Below are 18809 nucleotides of genomic sequence, written 5' to 3' on the forward strand. Positions count from 1 at the left end.
TCAGAAACCTCATCATCTTATCTGTAAACCATGATCTTATAGAAGATCAAGCACTGTCCTACAATAATGATGCAAACACTGCATTTACTATAAACATGTTGATGATTCATATTAAAAGTTGTAGTTGCTGTAATTATTACATATTGGGACAAAACTATTGACAGGACAAAATCTAAGGTACTGTAATTGTCTTTCTCTCACTCACAGATATACTGTAAATATAGTTAAAGTTTCTACAAGACTTTTTTGTAAGTACATACAAACCTAGGAGTGTGAAAATGTCTATGGAGACATTTGAAAAACACCTTTGGGACTGTTAATGTAATTTGTAGAAGACAGTAAATATGCTTCAGTGAAAATGTCTGGAAATAAATATCTTAAATATTCCTTTTTTTAGCAGATGTAGCAATTTCTCAAAACGTTTTATACAAAACACTAAAATTTAAAATATGTTTTGAGTTACTAGAACTTCCAAACTCTACCTTCTAAAATATAGCATAATTTTCAGCAATATTGCCTCAAAAATCACTTCTCTATGTCTCAAATGAAAATCCCTTTGTTTTTAGGAAAACAACTCCCATTATGCAGAGATGCACATATGAATGTGTAAGAAGTTATTGATGTGTATGAAATTAATCCTAACACAAATATATATGATGACCACATATGTATCTATAGACATTTTGAAATAATGTTTTTTCTTCATATGCTGGCAGCATATAGCCTCATACTTGGGGGAAAAAGAGAATTGCTTTAATTTGATTCCAAGGGTGACAAATCCTTTCCTTTTTTTAAAAAAAGACCACATTCTTATTTACTTTATGTGATGTTTTATGTGGTTCAGACTCCGTACAGACTTTTAAACTTTTAAAACTTATGAGGTTGCCTACTAGAATTTTCTTGGCAATGCCGGCCAAGTTCTAAGAACATTCAGTTCTCTGTAGGGCACTAGATCTTAAGGCTGAATGTTCTGTCCATTTTATTCTGCATCTTCACTCTTCTCAGAACCACCACCAGCTGAGTTGTCTGCCTCATACCTTCTGTCATAAACTTCTTGAGAAATTTTTTCAGCACTGTCATAGAACCTACTTGTAGGTCCCATATGTGTTCGAATGCGAATTCCTGGTTGGTACAGCTGCATGGCTGGGCGATCCTGTGCAGGAAAAAAAAAGAATAAAGAAAGTACGTAAAAGTTCTGATAAAACTATTTAATTGCACTGGGGATCTCAATGCAGCCTAAGTGAATGAATACAGGTGAAACTCAAAAAATTAGAATATCGTGCAAAAGTTCATTTATTTCAGTAATGCAACTTAAAAGGGGAAACTAATATATGAGATAGACTCATTACATGCAAGGCAAGATAGTTCAAGCCGTGATTTGTCACAATTGTGATGATTATGGCGTACAGCTCATGAAAACCCCAAATCCACAATCTCAGAAAATTAGAATATTGTGAAAAGGTGCAATATTCTAGGCTCAAAGTGTCCCACTCTAATCAGCTAATTAAGCCATCACACCTGCAAAGGGTTCCTGAGCCTTTAAATGGTCTCTCAGTCTGGTTCAGTAGGAATCACAATCATGGGGAAGACTGCTGACCTGACAGTTGTGCAGAAAACCATCATTAACACCCTCCATAAGGAGGGAAAGCCTCAAAAGGTAATTGCAAAAGAAGTTGGATGTTCCCAAAGTGCTGTATCAAAGCACATTAATAGAAAGTTATGTGGAAGGGAAAAGTGTGGAAGAAAAAGGTGCACAAGCAGCAGGGATGACCGCAGCCTGGAGAGGATTGTCAGGAAAAGGCCATTCAAAAGTGTTGGGGACTTTCACAAGGAGTGGACTGAGACTGGAGTCAGTGCATCAAGAGCCACCACACACAGACGGATCCTGGACATGGGCTTCAAATGTCGTATTCCTCTTGTCAAGCCGCTCCTGAACAACAAACAACGTCAGAAGCGTCTTACCTGGGCTAAAGAAAAACAGACCTGGTCTGTTGCTCAGTGGTCCAAAGTCCTCTTTTCTGATGAGAGCAACTTTTGCATCTCATTTGGAAACCAAGGACCCAGAGTCTGGAGGAAGAATGGAGAGGCACACACTGCAAGATACTTGAAGTCCAGTGTGAAGTTTCCACAGTCTGTGTTGCTTTGGGGAGCCATGTCATCTGCTGATGTTGGTCCACTGTGCTTCATTAAGTCCAGGGTCAACGCAGCCGTCTACCAGGAGATTTTGGAGCACTTCATGCTTCCTTCCGCAGACGAGCTTTATGGGGATGCTGACTTCATTTTCCAGCAGGACTTGGCACCTGTCCACACTGCCAAAAGCACCAAAACCTGGTTCAATGACCGTGGGATTACTGTACTTGATTGGCCAGCAAACTTGCCTGACCTGAACCCCATAGAGAATCTATGGGGCATTGCCAAGAGAAAGATGAGAGACATGAGACTGAACAATGCAGAAGAGCTGAAGGCCGCTATTGAAGCATCCTGGTCTTCCATAACACCTCAGCAGTGCCACAGGCTGATAGCTTCCATGCCATGCCACAATGAGGCAGTAATTGCTGCAAAAGGGGCCCAAACCAAGTACTGAGTACATATGCATGCTTATACTTTTCAGAGATCCGATATTGTTCTATGTACACTCCTTGTTTTATTGATTGCATGTAATATTCTAATTTTCTGAGATTGTGAATTTGGGGTTTTCATGAGCTGTATGCCATAATCATCACAATTATGACAAATCACGGCTTGAACTATCTTGCTTTGCATGTAATGAGTCTATCTCATATATTAGTTTCCCCTTTTAAGTTGCATTACTGAAATAAATGAACTTTTGCACGATATTCTAATTTTTTGAGTTTCACCTGTATATAAAGAGATCTTTCTGTTATTACTTCATATTTAGTACGAATTAGTGTCTCGCTCTCGCTCTCTCTTCTTCTCTCCACTGAGAGGCAAGTATTCAAGCAAACTAAAAAGATGCTGGAGAAAATAGAACCTGAGAAAAATTGATAAGACAAATAGCACCAAATTAAGTCATGGAAAATTTTAGAGTCCCCACTCATGCTGATTAGAACAATTGCTAGTTAAATTCATACAAATATGGATATAATAATATTCAAAAAAGAGACTTAATAGTTTCTGGCATAAAGAGTTAATATTTTTAAGCTAATATTTTCAAGCTAATAACATTGGTCTGTCTAGCTAGCTAATAAGCACGGAGATTGGGATATAAGAGTGCTACAGAAATGATCACCTTGTAGCCTTTTGCTCAGTACTTAACAGTCTTCATAATGGAATGGCAGAGAAAAATGACAACTCAGATGTAATCCTAGAACCAATGGTGTAAGATTAATCCACAATTTAAAACACACTTACTTGTGTTGGGAATGTACTTCTTGGGAAACTGATTTGCTTTTCAAAAAACATGTTTAAAGCAAAGCTTCACATTCCTGATAAATTAACTTTTTATAATCAGGTTGCAACTGACAAAGGTTGCATAATCCATAATGGATAGTACTGCCGTTGCTGCTACATCATCAGGATAAGGCATTCTTTTTGCTACAGCTGCATATAGCCAAAGAATAAAGTGCCATATCAGAAAATACCGATGTTCTAAAAACAGAAGTATCAACAATAAGGCTCTTACAGAGTAAGTGTTCTTTTAAAACATTTCCGAAAAATAAATCTCTGCCTTTTTTGAAAAAGGATAATTTGCCCTGGCACTCATGTAAATTTGCTTTGTGCTCTTTGTTATTCACGAGGATCAGTGTTATTAGACTACTGTGGCTAATAGGCTTTTTAGAAATAGCGTATTAGAATATAAGGTCAGGATTTTTTGAAGTGGATAAGGTCCTGATAAGTTCTCATTAAGAGAATAGACACTCAATTGTGTAAAGCAGGTGAATATATTTTTTATTTTAGGAAGAAAAAAAATCATAAGAAAAAGGTTTTGTAATAATTTTATTTCAAATGGGGCTTGTAAATAAGCAGCAAGGGTTTCTTAGCTGCTTTGGTTTATAAAATGTGGATTTTTTTTCATGTTATTTCAACATAGTTGTTAAAAGTTTCATGCTAAGATGTCAAAAGCAAATCATCTGTGCCCCTGATGTAATTTTACTAATGAAAGATTATCCTAAATGAATAAAAGAACCTTATTTCTTATGCGCTCCTTTTTGGATGCCATGTCATCACACTTGTCCTCTTTACCCAGTTTGTCTACTGTGTCCACAGTGAAGCTGTAGTTGTAGTTCACTTTCTTTCCTCGGTCTTGGCTGTACCCTTTCTCCCACTTCGGCTCATCTTCGTTCCGTCTCACATATTTGTCAAATTCATAGTGAGTTCTGTGCTTTCGGCCATCTTCCAACCGATACCTTTGTCTCTCAGGTTCTTTTTCACGAAATCTTCTCTCTGAATCTCTTTGTTCTTTATCACTATCATTTTGTGATCTGTGTTTTAAAGGTGAGTAAACGTGAACAATTAATCAAGTGAACGTAAATTTGGTTATATTATTATTAGAGATGACACAAAAGGAGAAGTTATTGGCTGGAGATGGCTGGTGCAATAATAGAGAAGGCACCACCACCTTTCCACTCCAAACCTGTGTTGTCTTCTTTTAGTTTGCTGTAATTTTTTTGTAATTTTAAACTCTTTTTATGTTTATAATTATTTTTATAGTCATATGTTTTATTATGTGGGCTGCTCAAAGACACCTTGAACCCCAAGATGAGTGGCATATGAATTTAATAAATAATAATAAAAGGAGGCTTACCTGGGTTTAATTTTATATTTTGCATCCAGTTGAAAAAGAAAATTACAAAAAAGAAAGATGTATAATGTAAATGCTCGTTCCAGAATTTCAGCATTTGGTTAAATCTTTTCTTTGTAATACTTTTTTATTTTTCTTTCTAATCCTCTAATATTAAAAGCTATGGAACTTACATAGAAAAAGCAAAAGAAATTGTGGTAGTCTAATAGGTAATATACAAAAATTCCGATGATCAAGCAATATTTTTCCTAGAGCCATTCTACTTTTTAGTAAATAGTGAGCACTATTCTGATTCAATAAGCCTAATAATGATTCTGGAGAACCCAAATCTTACTTTCTAACTTCATTTATGCCTAATTAAGATAATGCCCCACTATAAATTATCAGAGAAAGGGACAATTTACTGAATCAGATAGTAAGGGGACTAAGGAATCGTATATAACTGGCTATTTGAAAGGGTAAACTAATTAATCTAGATTTTTTTTAAAAAAGCAAGTCAATGAATAAAATATATCTAAATAATCATATTCTTATAATAGAATGTATAAATATATTTTAAACTGAAGAAGCTAGTTAAATAGTTTTGAGATAGAGAGATGAAAGATAACACATTGCTACATTTATTTCTTTTTCTTAAGAAGACTGGTTTTACTTAAAAGAAGTTAAGATTTGGCATTTTCATTACAGAATTCTAATAACAACATTAGATATTTCCTCAATAGCTGTACTTTTATATCAGTGAAAAATGAGTTCTTTCAACATTAATTAAAATATGTACGGAAAATGCCATTCTTGGTTCTATAAAACTGGATATTTCCTCCATGCTTCCTGTTAGCTTGTCACAATGCCATGTTTGATTACAAATAGGAGAAAATCTACATTCCAGATGCACCAGATGGCTGTAAAGGATTGGAAGTTTCTTAAAAGAAAGCAGCTACGTACTAGTTTGAACAAATAGAACAGGACATAATAAGAAGCTGCAGAAATAATGAACATGCAGCCTCTAAGCTACATATATCCACTTATACTTCTATGTGTTATAGAAGGAGGAGGCAATCTTTTTGCTACCAAGAGCTGCATGCATCTATGAGTTGCATATTGGAGCCATATTCTAACAAAAGACATAGCAAGAGTAAACAATGGGCAAGGCTTGGTTTCTCACAAATGCAGAGCCTTCTTCACTGTTTATCATACACATACTTATTCTTCTGCCTTATCTGTACTTTTAATTTCCCGGAAATATTGCTAAACAAACAAACAAAAACATTTTGCTCTCTCGCTTTCCCAAGATTGCCAAAATAGAATGAATGCTATATTTCTGTACTTCAGTACAGCAGAATACAGTTTCTGCTTCATGCCTATGCAAAAATTTGAATGAGAGGGGAAATGTGCTGGAAGAAAAAAAATTCAAGAGATTAAACGCAGATCATGAATTTTAGTGTCTACAAGTGTCTTACAGCAATCAGACCAATGCCTGTGAGATGAGTTATATAATAATAATAAAGTTGGAAGATGCCTTGGAGGTCTTCTACTCTAACCCTCTGCTCAGACAGGAAACCCTACCATTTCAGACAAATGGCTGTCCAATCTCTTCTTAAAAACCTCCAGTGTTGGAGCATTCACAGCTTCTGGAGGCAGGTTGTTCCACTGATTAATTGTTCTAACTGTGAGGAAGTTTCTCCTTAGATCTACTGGTAGGTTGCTTCTCTCTTTGGTCAGCTTCCATCCGTTGCTTCTTTTTTTTTTAATCCCATTTATATCCCGCCCTTCTCCGAAGACTCAGGGCGGCTTACAATCTAAGCACAAATCAATGTGCTTAGCAATAGCCTTCATTCTATGTATATGCCTGCTTATTAGGGCTTTCAGCCCCCCCCCCCCAAGCGGCATTATTACAAAGTCAGCTTATTGCCCCCAACAAGCTGGGTCCTCATTTTACCTACCTCGGAAGGATGGAAGGCTGAGTCAACCTTGTCTTGCCTTCAGGTGCTTTGCAGAATAACTTGACTCCGTCTTTGTGGCAACCCCTGAGATTTTGGAACACTGCTATCATGTCACCCCTTGTCCTTCTGTTCATTAAACTAGACATACCCAACTCCAGCAACTGTTCCTTATATGTTTTAGCCTCCAGCCCCAAATCATCTTTGTTGTTCTCTGTATTCTTACCAAGGCATTGTAAAGTGGTATCAACACTTCACATGATCTTGATTCTATCCCTCTGTTAATGCAGCCTAGCACTGTATTGGCTTTTTTGGCAGCTGCAGCACACTGCTGGCTCATATTTAAGTGATTGTCCACTAGGACTCCGAGATCCCTCTCACAGTTACTACTATTGAGCAAGGTACCACCTATACTATACCTGTACATTTGGTTTTTCTTGCCTAAATGTAGAACCTTACTTTTTTCACCACTGAATTTCATTTCAGTCAACTAAGTTTATTTTAAAAAATTATACCTCATGGTTTAGCTGAAAATTCCCAGTACAGTTTACAGATCGATAAAAATATTTCTGCCTTCAAGTTTACAGTCTAAAATAAATGATAAGAAAAAAAATAAAACACTGAAATGAGAAAAGGGAACAAATGTTCAGGCACCAACTTTTAATTTTGTAAAGATCTTAGTACCTCTCATCATCCATCCACCCATCCTCCATCCTTTCTCTTTTTATCTCTCTCTCTCTCTCCCTCTTTTTTTCTCTGATATAGTCTCTAGGCCAGGAAAATAAAAGTTAGCTTATCATTGCCACTCACCACACAGCTCCAGCAAAATGATTTACTGTAGGAATTAAATTAATTTATTATTGCTCTGTAATATTAAAAATTTAATTCCACAGGTTTAAAAGAATTAACAAGATCTCAAAGCAATAATCAAAAGTGCCCAATAAAGAAATACTCACTTTTCCTTAAGTTCCTTTAGAGAAACTTCCAATGGCTTGGATTTTAAACTCCCATGTCCTGGTGATTTCTCCCATTTGTTGTCTTCAATATCACATTTTTCTTTTTCTCTGTGCTTTTCTGTAATCTGTTCATCCCCCTTTTCAGGTTTCTTAAGAAGCTAAGGAATATTTTAATATATATGTAGTTATTATAATATTTATCAAGTAGGTACCAAGGCAGTGAACAATAACTGAAATGAGGAATGGGGGAGAGAATTGAGGGTACTTTTTTATTTGAGTGTTTGAGTGTTTTTACTGATCTTTTTCATGTGTTTCTTATAAACACACGTAAAACTGAGTTTTATCAATTGCTTTTGGTGAAATTAGTTCTTTGTTATGTCGTCACTATTTAGTATTTTTTGCCAAATAGTCTCCTGGACCCCCATACATACAAGGAAAACAGCTCCAGGTCAGATTTAAGTAACTATTAATTCAATTGTTCCTCATTATTCCCTCTGATAGCCAATTCCATAGATTTCTGGAAACAATGGATTTAAATTGGTTAAATTAAGATTCATCTGTATCTCACTGCCAAGCTCATCCAATTCTACAGTTTGTTCTCTAGTACTCATTTTATTTATGTTAACAATATCTTGAATGTGAGGATAAATGACTTTTTAAAAGTCAATGTAATGTTCCAGTTGCCACTTTTCTACCACTGTCACCTGAAATGGCTCTAATGAAGCATTTGAGATGAAGGAAAAGCAAAGTTGGAAACTTTTTTCTGATGAAGTCCCTTAAATTAATTTATCTTAGAATGTAGCTCTGCCTTGAATAATGGGACTCTTCTCCTATAAAACTCATTCAGGAGTAGTAGACAGGAGTAGACAAGAGAGATTGTAAGAATGCACTGAAATAAGGTCATCTTACAAGCTAAACCAGCCCTATGATACTTGCTATTTCAGATCCTACTGAATTCTCAACACACCATTAGGATTTGTAGAACGTTAACAGTATATTAATGACATAGATAATAACAAATAACATAAATCAAGTGTACTATACAAACGAATCAGAGGTGCCAAGTTTCCTATGAATAATTTGTACATCTGTCTGTGTAATGAAGGAAATGGTTTCCCCTTCACAATTACCTTGCATATGGAGGAAATAACTTGAATTTTTAAAGATAAATGTTATTTATGGTCCTCCATGACAAAACTTACACATCACTTTTTTCTTTGTGAGGGAAATATTGTATAAATTCATTTATCATTTTAAAAAATGTTTCACAAAAACATGAATTAATCTAATATACTGCAAGCTTAGTATCATTAAAAGCACTGAAAACATACTGAAAAATATATTTTTGTTTTCTGCATTACCTTGATTCTTATTTCTTTTTCAGCAATTTTCTTTTGTTTCTCAGCTTCTTTTCTTTTGCGTCTTTCTTCCTCCCTGCGTTTCCGTTTCTCATCTTCTCTTAGCCGTTTTTTTTCTGATTCTCTTCTCCTTCTTTCTTCCCTTTTCTCTTCTCGAATTCTCTGAAATATTGGTAAAGGTTACGTTGATTTATATTACTATTACAAAAAACTGAAGTCAATATTTAAGCTATAGTCCAAAATACTAACATACCTGTTTTTCTAATTTTCTATTTTTAATATATTCCAAAAGTGGGGTGGTTCTTCTAGCTAAAACACAAAAAATGTGATGTAGTATATTCCATTCCTAAAATAAGCATGTTTTATAATATTTGTTAACATTTAAGCTTTAACAAGATAATTAATAAGAGGTAATTAATATTTCATTTGGTCTATGGGTTATTAAAGAAACATTTGTCTGTATTCCCATTTATCATATTGCTAATGAGTCTAAAAATCAATAAAGTAAGCCTCATAGTTGCAACACCAATATAGAAGTCTTAATAATAAGTTTTATTTTTTCCAACAAGTACTTTTCCTTGTATTTTCAATAATTTGAGTACAAAGAACATTTATTTCACTTTTGATCTGATGGATGAGAATTTTTTATAGCTTATACCTCTTTTATTTATGTTTAAATTATTGAAGTACATATTTGTACAAAATGTATATTTCAAATTTCTGTAATGCCATAGCTACTGATAGCTATTAATAACATTAATAACAGTTAACTGCTGAGTACAATATAGAAAATATTAACTTGTCTATGCTGCTTTTTTATTTCAATGGGAAAAATAAGGAAGAAATCTTTGGTAGACTTATAATAATCATATGCAGCCATGGAGAAAAGTGGAAATTATTTCTATTTCAGTTCATTATAGTTTTATATATTAGTGAGGACAAAGTTCCATTTCAAAGATAAGACATCACAAAAGGATAGCTATTAATAGTACCTATCTTAATATCTAAATGTCATTAACATGACTGCTTTTTAGAGATTTCAGGTTAAAACAATAGTCTATATTTTTTTAACTCTTTCCTAAAAGTTCAATGTGCTACATGTACTTTAACATAAAACATATTATTAACCAGGTAATTTTAAAATATTATAACCCAGGTAGATTGCGGTCACAAGCAGTTTTGACAGTAATTGCAAATGTTGGGGAGGGTTGGATTACACATGCAGAACATGATCAATGCCAGAACCTGCTTCTGCTTTGTTTGGGCAGTCACTTATCTAAAACAGTAGCACAATCCGATGGTTTCCAATTGGCTTCCTGCCTTCACTTTGCCTCCAACAGCTAGTGTTTGCTCATCTCTGCATCTTATTCACAATCTTCCCCTTCAGTGAGTGTTAATGTAAAGTTAGAGGGACCCATGGCATTGAATTTTCATATTTAGTTCACTATTTGTAAATAAGACTCTCAATAGGACTTTGCTCAAGGCCAATATATCCACAATGAGTGGTCTACATGCATCCATCAGCATTTGTTGGCTGTACCATTAGAGTGGCGAAAAATATCAGACCTCAGGTGTAAATAACGTGAGAGTAAGGAACAATTTTAAAAGAGCTGATGACTCAAGGATAAAAGGAATCTTAGCCATTTTTGTTTTGGGGAATGAAAAATCAATAATCTATACAGTAGAGTGACAGTTCTATACCTTTTGCAAAGTACTTCATATCCTCCATGCAATGTACGGAGAAAGCCAGCTTTGAAGCAAGTCATTGCTGAGATTTCAATGATAGCTTGCACACGCAATCCCACAGATTTTGCTCATCTAAAACTGGATTCCAGCTTTGCATGGAGAATCCATTTAGCTGGCACATCCATAGCTAGATTACTGATTCTAGATGAGAATTTGCTCCCACTCTGCCTGTCAGCTTGTTAAAGCAACATGGAGAGAAAAGAACAAAGTTTCCAGCTTTAGGTGCAGAATTTGCACAGCATGTGCACCCAAAGCTGGATCTCTATTAAAATATACTCCCACTCTATCTAGACAAGTTGGCAACAAGTTCATATTATTCTATAGTAATTGCTATAAAGAGATTAATCACAATAAAAATAATTACCATAAAAATAAAAGTGATACAAGAACTGAGGTTGGCAATCAAAAAAACCCAAAACCCTCAGAGTTGAGGAATTATGTAAATTTAAGTAAGCTCATCTTTCCATTTAAAATTATTTTTAAAAATGTCAATGCTTTATTGTATAGCAACAATGAAAATTATTATTTTATAAAGTTGCCATGTTTATGGTTTTATTTGATATATAGATTAAAATTTAATTGTTAAAAGTGGTAGATTTATTTCTTGTCCACTTCTAGGCAAAATGAAATCATTCATTTATTTCATAAAAATGGGAGAAGGATGTCAGATAAATTAAATTATCATTTTAAGGGGTCATGGCAAGTAATGTTAGGGAACCTTCATATAATCTAGCTAGCTTTTTCCTAAAAATATGAAAAGTTAAAAAATGCTAAAATTAGTACTGAATGATTAATAATTCCTTGCCTTAGCAATTCAATGGTGAAAAAAGTAAGGTTCTACATTTAGGCAAGAAAAACCAAATGCACAGGTTTAGTATAGGTCAGGGGTGTCAAATTCTCAATGTCACGTGACGTGTCACAACATATCGTGACTTTTTTTCCATTGCCGGCAATGGGGTGGGCATGGTTTTGGCATGACGCATCCGGCCCGTGGGCCAGCAGTTTGATACCCCTGGTATAAGTGGTTCCTTGCTCAATAGTAGTAACTGTGAGAGGGATTTCAGAGTCCTAGTGGACAATCACTTCAATATGAGCCAACAGTGTGCTGCAGCTGCCAAAAAAGCCAACAGAGTGCTAGGCTGCATTAACAGAGGGATAGAATCAAGATCACGTGAAGTGTTGATACCACTTTACAATGCCTTGGTAAGGCCACACTTGGAATACTGCATCCAATTTCGTTCACCACGATGTAAAACAGTTGTTGAGACTCTAGAACCCATGGCTCCGGAGCCGCATGCGGCTCTTTCAGCCATCTCCTGCGGCTCCCAGTCCTCTGCCATGTGCAGTCCAAAAAAAAAAAGTGGGACTAAAAAATTTCGACCAATCAATTCAAATATGCAGGGTAGGTGCATATCTCGCCTTGGCTCCACTGTTCAGTCAAACCCTGTTCTGCGCATGCGCGCATGTACGCGCATGCACACACATTTTTTTTGCGGCTCCCAGTTTTTCCTTTTGTGAGGGAACCGGTTCCGAGTGGCTCTTTCACTGTTTCAGGTTGCTGACCCCTGCTCTAGAAAGAGTACAGAGAAGAGCAACAAAGATGACTAGGGGACAGGAGGCTAAAACATGTAAGGAACGGTTGCTGGAATTGGGTATGTGTAGTTTAATGAAGAGAAGGGTGAGGGGTGACATGATAGCAGTGTTCCAATATCTCAGGGGTTGCCACAAAGAGCAAGTCAAGTTATTCTCCAAAGCACCTGAAGGCAAGGCAACCTAGAACTAAGGAGAAACCTCCTGACAGTTAGAATAAGGAACAACCTGCCTCCAGAAGCTGTAAATGCTCCAACACTGGAGGTTTTTAAGAAGAGATTGGACAGCCATTTGTCTGAAATGTTATATGGTTTTCTGCCTGAGCAGGGGTTGGACTAGATGACCTCCAAGGTTCCTTCCAACTTTATTATTATTATTATATTTGTGAATCGTATGTGGACATTATTGTCCAAAGGCTATTTTTACTTTTTTTCCCTAACTTATTTTAATTATGGGTTAACTTCATGTTAATATCTTTTTTATGAATCTTAACATTTATACAAAAAAGGAAGATTGCACCGAAATACCACAATGTAATTGTGCTAGTAATTTATTTTAGGAAAACAATAAAGCATGCAATAACAAAGCTCATTGGAAAAAATACTACTTAATTGATGGCATTTATTCAAATATCAAAAAGACAATTACAGTGGCCTCTGAATCCCCAATTCATAAAAATTGTGTGTATTTAAGTGTATCGCTATTAGATTCATTCAGGATTTAAGTACTATTTAATATATTTCCTAGACTAGCCATAAAATATTTATATGGATAGTTCCCCAAATTCATCAATACGTTGTCTGTACTTAGTGTAATGTCCTTTAGAAAAGCTGCCATGATCATAAGGTAAAAGCATGAACACCTAATCAGAAGAGCTTTTAATTACTGAATGGAAAAAAATCAGCTTAACAAACCAATGAGTTCTCTTGTTTTTGCCTCAATTTCTCCCAGAAGCGTTTCAGGGTTGGCACATATTTTTTCTTCTTCAGCGCAATAACTTTCTAAAAATTTTCTATATTCTGGATCTGTGAAAAATATAGAAAACAAAGTATTGCAAAAGAAGTTTATCTTAAATTACAGTAAGTAAGTTGGGAAACTGTTTCTACCATCAACAACAAAATGTACCATCTTCTATGCTTCCAGATTTTGCATCTTTCTTCTTTAGTTTCTTTTTAGAAATCTTTTGGAATGGTGCAAATTCAACAACAGCAGGATATTCCAAACCTTTAAAAAATCACAAAGGAACAGAATTATAAAGGATAATTAATTTTAAAAGTGAAATTCTTTTGAGAACAAATGTCAGAATCAAAATGGTTTATCCTATTTTTTCTGACCCAAGCTTATTACACATAACATCAAACCAGAAAAGGAAATCAGTAGACAAGAGCAAACTTCCATGAATCCACCAGATTTACAGTAACTGATCACGTCAGGATCTTCTTCATATTGCTTGAAAGAAGTTTTCTTCAAGTCAAGCTTTATTCCAATGACATCCAGGAAGGTCCTTTTTTTAAGCAGCTGAATGGGAATAGTTTGTCATTACCCTTTTCTGAAGTGATTTTTTCTATTGTGGAATTTAGATTAGACTTCTGGTAGTCCTGGTAGTCTCCCCTCAAAGTACAAAGCAACTGATGCCAATAAATATCTTTGTAGCAGTCCACCACAAAGGAACTAACTTTTATGTAAGATATATACTGTATGTTCTAGTTCACTTGACCTCACTTTCAATCATACAGCCAAAGCTTTAAGTATTGGAAAAGAATGCAACAAAAAACCCCAAAAACATTTAAATAGAATTTTGCTTTCAAGAATTCAGTGGATAGTTATCAGTGAGATCTACTGTGGATCCACAGGTCCAATCTGTGCTTCTATACTTGTACTACAGGTATTCCTTGACTTACAGTTTATTTAGTGACCGTTTGAAGTTTATTTTTATTTATTTATTTATTTATTTATTTAATTTGTATACCGCCCTTCTCCCGAAGGACTCAGGGCGGTGAACAGGGCAATACATAAAAACAAGATACAAAAATTAAAAATTATTAAAAAGTAATTAAACAGTGCCCATAGTAAATTAATACAGATTAACAGTTAAAATCCATTTATAAAATCCAACCCCGTCCCATCAGGCCAGGCCAGCTTGTTCAAAGAGATGGGTTTTAAGATCGCGCTGGAAGGAGCGGAGATCGGGCGCCATCCGGAGCTCGACCGGAAGATGGTTCCAAAGATCCGGTGCACCCACAGAGAACGCCCTGCCCCTGGGGGCCACCCGTCGGCATTCTTTGACCGGTGGCACCCTGAGGAGGCCCTCTCTGTGGGAGCGTACTGGGCGGAGGGAAGTTGACGCCGGCCGCAGGTGCTCCCCAAGGTATTCCGTTACAACAGCACTGAAAAAAGTGACTTATGACCATTTTTCACACTGTTGCAGCATCCCCATGGTCATTCGGATTTACATTCAGATGCTTGACAACTGGTTCATATTTATGATGGTTACAGTGTCCTAGGGTAATGCAATCCCCTTTTGCAACCTTCTAACAAAGTCAATGGGGAAGCCAGATTAGTAACAACCTGTTACTAATTTAACAATGTACCTAACAAATGTGGTAAGAAAAGTCGTAAAATGGGGCAAAACACAAAACAAATTTTTCACTTAGCAACATAAATTTTGGGCTCTATTGTAGTCGTAAGCTGAGGACTACCTGTACAATCAAACATCCTATGGGTTTTGGAGGTTACATAGGTAGGAATTGTCTGAAGCTCTTACTATAGCATTCAAAAATATGAAGTATTACATTATGATTGAAATTTTTGAGGAAGCACAAACCTCAGTGTTTCTTTAGCTCCATGCAACTTTTTATAACTCCAAAAAATTTTATGGATTCTTGCCACAGTAATTTTTCAGTTACCTTTATTGTCAATGAAGACATAGCCATCAAAGCGATCTCTAAAAAGAAGGATGTCATCGGGATTTCTAAAATTAATATATGCTCTTGAGTAGAGGTGGGGGAAAAGACTGCAACACAAGAGTGAATTTCAGTTACTTGTATGTAACTTTTAAAAGGAAAATTATAAAAATATATGTCTCAAAGAAAGCAACAATTATATTTATATATTTAAAGAAAATTCAGGCCATCAGAAATGCTATGGCTAATGAATTCTTAATAATCATTAACCTCTGTACAAGTGTGCTATTATTCAGCCAACTTAATTTTTTGTGGACTTTACCTTCAAGGTTTGAAAGCCACTATTCCTATTTTGGCTGCAAGTAAATTGAACAAAAAAGCCCTGGAAAACAGTGGAGGCAGGTTAGATCAAGTGGCCTTCCATTAAAAGAGAAGCGATTCTGAGCAATAATCAAATGATGAAAACTAAAACTTCTTTTTGGTACTAGTTTCCAATGAACTCCACAGTTTCCTAGTAACATCTTATACTAAGGAGTGATTTAACTTTTATTAATAGATTGCAACTGCTTGGGTTTGTACCCATACTAAATCATGACTCATGTGCTAAAGCCATAATGGCAGGTTTTGTACAATACTGTATGCCAAAATAATGAAACCATACTAAGGCCTACTACTACCGTAGTCTGTAAACACAGGTATACGATAGTGATCATATATGCTATAACGAGGAAACAACTTAAGATTTTATATCAGGACAGAATTTTTCCCTTTTCCCTTTCCTTTTGATGCCTTTTACAATCTTGCACACTTTAAAACTCTTATGGTAACATAGAGAAAAAATATACATTTGCACTAACAAACATGGTCCTCATGATGACAGAATCAAACAACCAGAATGCTGTAAGCTGAAGATTTGTGCTATTTCATATTATGAAGGTTTCTCTAAACTGGGAATGTTTCAATTGCTTTTTGAGGAACACATCACATCATAGAACAATGATCCATTAAAAATCCAGATTAAAAAATTTACATTCCAGTCTCTGAAATGGCTATAAATAGCCTGATAGTCTCATTAGAGGAGGAAGTAGTAATATATGATGTGATTTAGTTTTATTTAGTTGCAACTCTTCACATAAGAAGATGATATATATGGGAACCAGTTTGATCTAGTAGCTAAAGCAAAAGCATAGAAATCAAGGGACTGTGAATTCTAGTGCCACCTTAGCCATGAAAGCCAGCTGGGTGACCTTGGGCCAGTCACTCACCTCATAGGGTTGTTGTTCTAGGGAAAATAGGACGAGGAATGTATGTTGGATATGTTTGTTGCCTTGAGTTATTTGTAAAAATAATTAAGGTGGGATAAAAACAAACACATACATCCATACATGAATAAATAAAATTCTCAGAAGATCCACTCAACCTCGCTATATGGTCAAATGTTGTCCATTCTTAAACTATTTTTAGTTAAATACATTAGAAATACATTTTAATGTCTTAAATATGCATGAGAGAATATTCCTAACACATCCAAATCCTACATGATTTCTGCTCCCTGCTGTGAATCTCCCCAAATCAATTTGATTGATTTGAGTTCTAGTGCTATGATTACAGCAGCACATTCTGTATAAAATGTGTCATTAAATGTGTTATTAGTGAACAGTAATTTTTATACATACTTTGTATTAGAAACATTTTAGTTTAAAATGCATCCTATTGATGTTAATAGTAACAGACAAACTTGAAATAAACAATTATCTTGGTTTATACAAATACTCACCTGGGATCAGAGGAACAAAATTCAAAATAATCATGAGCTGGAAGTGGATGGAGTTGTTCTTCTAGCTGCTCTTTAGTAAAGTTAGGAGGAAGCCGGCGTATAACTACCTGCAAAATAATACAGGTAAAACTGTGAGCATACAAGTTTTACTCACGCCACTACACTCAAAACAAGCTTACAGTTGCTAATCTGAATTTTTGAAAAATACACTTCCCATTAGAAATACTCCTATATTATATAATATTCTTGAGAAGCACAATGCTGTCTCCGTCTCATTTCGTTACAACTTTGGGCCCTGGTGTTGTCTCTCAGCGTCCCTCATTCCTGACCATTCTGTCTTGAAGTGAGTGGCACTGCATTAATCCCACTTGAATGGCCACCTCTTTTCCAATCTTAGCGTCCCGATGGTACATGAGGCAAAGGACAAGGATGATGATCACGATGGCTGTACTGGTTGCTTCTGTCCTGATGAGGATTTGAAAGGAGGGTCCTATTTGCTCCAGGCAGACAAAGCAGACCGTTTTTCTGGCCAGGAGGGGGCCGGACTCAGGCTAGAGTTTTGGTTTTGGTAATGGTTTTTAAGGCCCTACATGGCATGGGTCCGGAGTACCTCGGGGATCACCTGCTGCCGGCGTCAACTTCCCTCCGCCCTGTGCGTTCCCACAGAGAGGGCCTCCTCAGGGTGCCTCCGGTCAGAGAATGTTGGCTGGTGGCCCCCAGGGGGAGGGCCTTCTCTGTGGGCGCTCCGGCTTTATGGAATCAGCTGCCGGTTGAGCTCCGGATGGCACCTGACCTTCGCTCCTTCCGACGCGGTCTGAAGACCTACCTATTTGAACAAGCCAGCCTGGCCTGATGGGGGATGTGTTGGGGTTTTTATTGTGGATTTTTATATTACTATCTATTGTTTTAGCTCAGGCTCTATTTAATTCTTTTTTAATTTTTGTACTCTGTATTTTTATATGTGCCCTGTTCACCGCCCTGAGTCCTTCGGGAGAAGGGCGGTATACAAATATAATAAAACTAAAACTAAACTAAAAACTAGAGAACCGGAGCCCAACTGCACCTTTCAGCATCGCTCCGTCCTCTCCGCACGTCCCTGGCGCGGTCTCCTGTACTCCCCCACCTTCCCCGCTTTGTCCCTCGCCAAGGCCCCTTTGTGCTCCAGGTGCGGTAGCCCCTCCCAGTCTCCCCCCCCCCCGGTCGTTCTTTCCTCGAGCACGCTGTCCTTGGTGCTGGAGGGCAGCCCTTCCCTTTGCCGGCCGGCGTCTCACTTTACTCAGCGTCGCTCTTTTCTCTTCCCGTTGTTGCTTGCCCGGCGGCAGCGCCAGGTTGGAAGGCGGCGGCGGCGGCGGCGGCCCCGGGGAGGAGGACGGCGTCTCTGACACACGACGCGGGGATTCTCGCTGAAGTGCAGCCTCCATGGCTGTATGACAGAGCCTTGCGATCCTTAGCCCGACGGTTACTCCGCCTCTTTAAAGCTTCAGCCCAGCTTCCTTTCAACCGCCGACCTTTGCCGGGAAACATCGCGAGAGCGGCCCCCGTGCCCAAGAGGGTCTCGCGAGAGCTAGGGGATCGGGCAAGGGGTTGGGGTTGCTAAGGGATGGCCCGCACCCAGGCTCTCGTTCAGAAAATCGGCATCTCGGCTGTGCTGCACCGGTCGTCTTTCATGGCTGCGAAATTGGCCCAATTAGTTCTAAGCGCCTGATAACCCATCATGTACTCATAGTTCATGGCACCATCCGTATTTCTATTTATAGTCTCTTCTCGATTTGTAGCCCCT

At 37.0% G+C, this 18809-nt stretch overlaps 1 protein-coding gene across 1 annotated transcript; it reads right to left on the reverse strand.

The window, feature by feature from the left end:
- Nucleotides 1-954: 954 nt before the first annotated feature.
- On the reverse strand, nt 955-18450 carry UPF3A (UPF3A regulator of nonsense mediated mRNA decay; the record flags this gene model as incomplete). The annotated part of the gene is made up of 10 exons (XM_081327748.1): nt 955-1153; nt 4204-4442; nt 7656-7813; nt 9017-9175; nt 9267-9322; nt 13264-13374; nt 13475-13573; nt 15256-15362; nt 17030-17136; nt 18301-18450. 10 exons carry the CDS (start codon nt 18448-18450, stop codon nt 1086-1088), a joined length of 1254 nt encoding a protein of 417 aa, XP_081183874.1. The 3' UTR covers nt 955-1085.
- Between the last annotated feature and the right edge of the window lie 359 nt (nt 18451-18809).

The sequence above is a fragment of the Vipera berus genome, assembly GCF_964194415.1.
Source record: "Vipera berus genome assembly, chromosome: 4".
NCBI lineage: Eukaryota > Metazoa > Chordata > Lepidosauria > Squamata > Viperidae > Vipera > Vipera berus.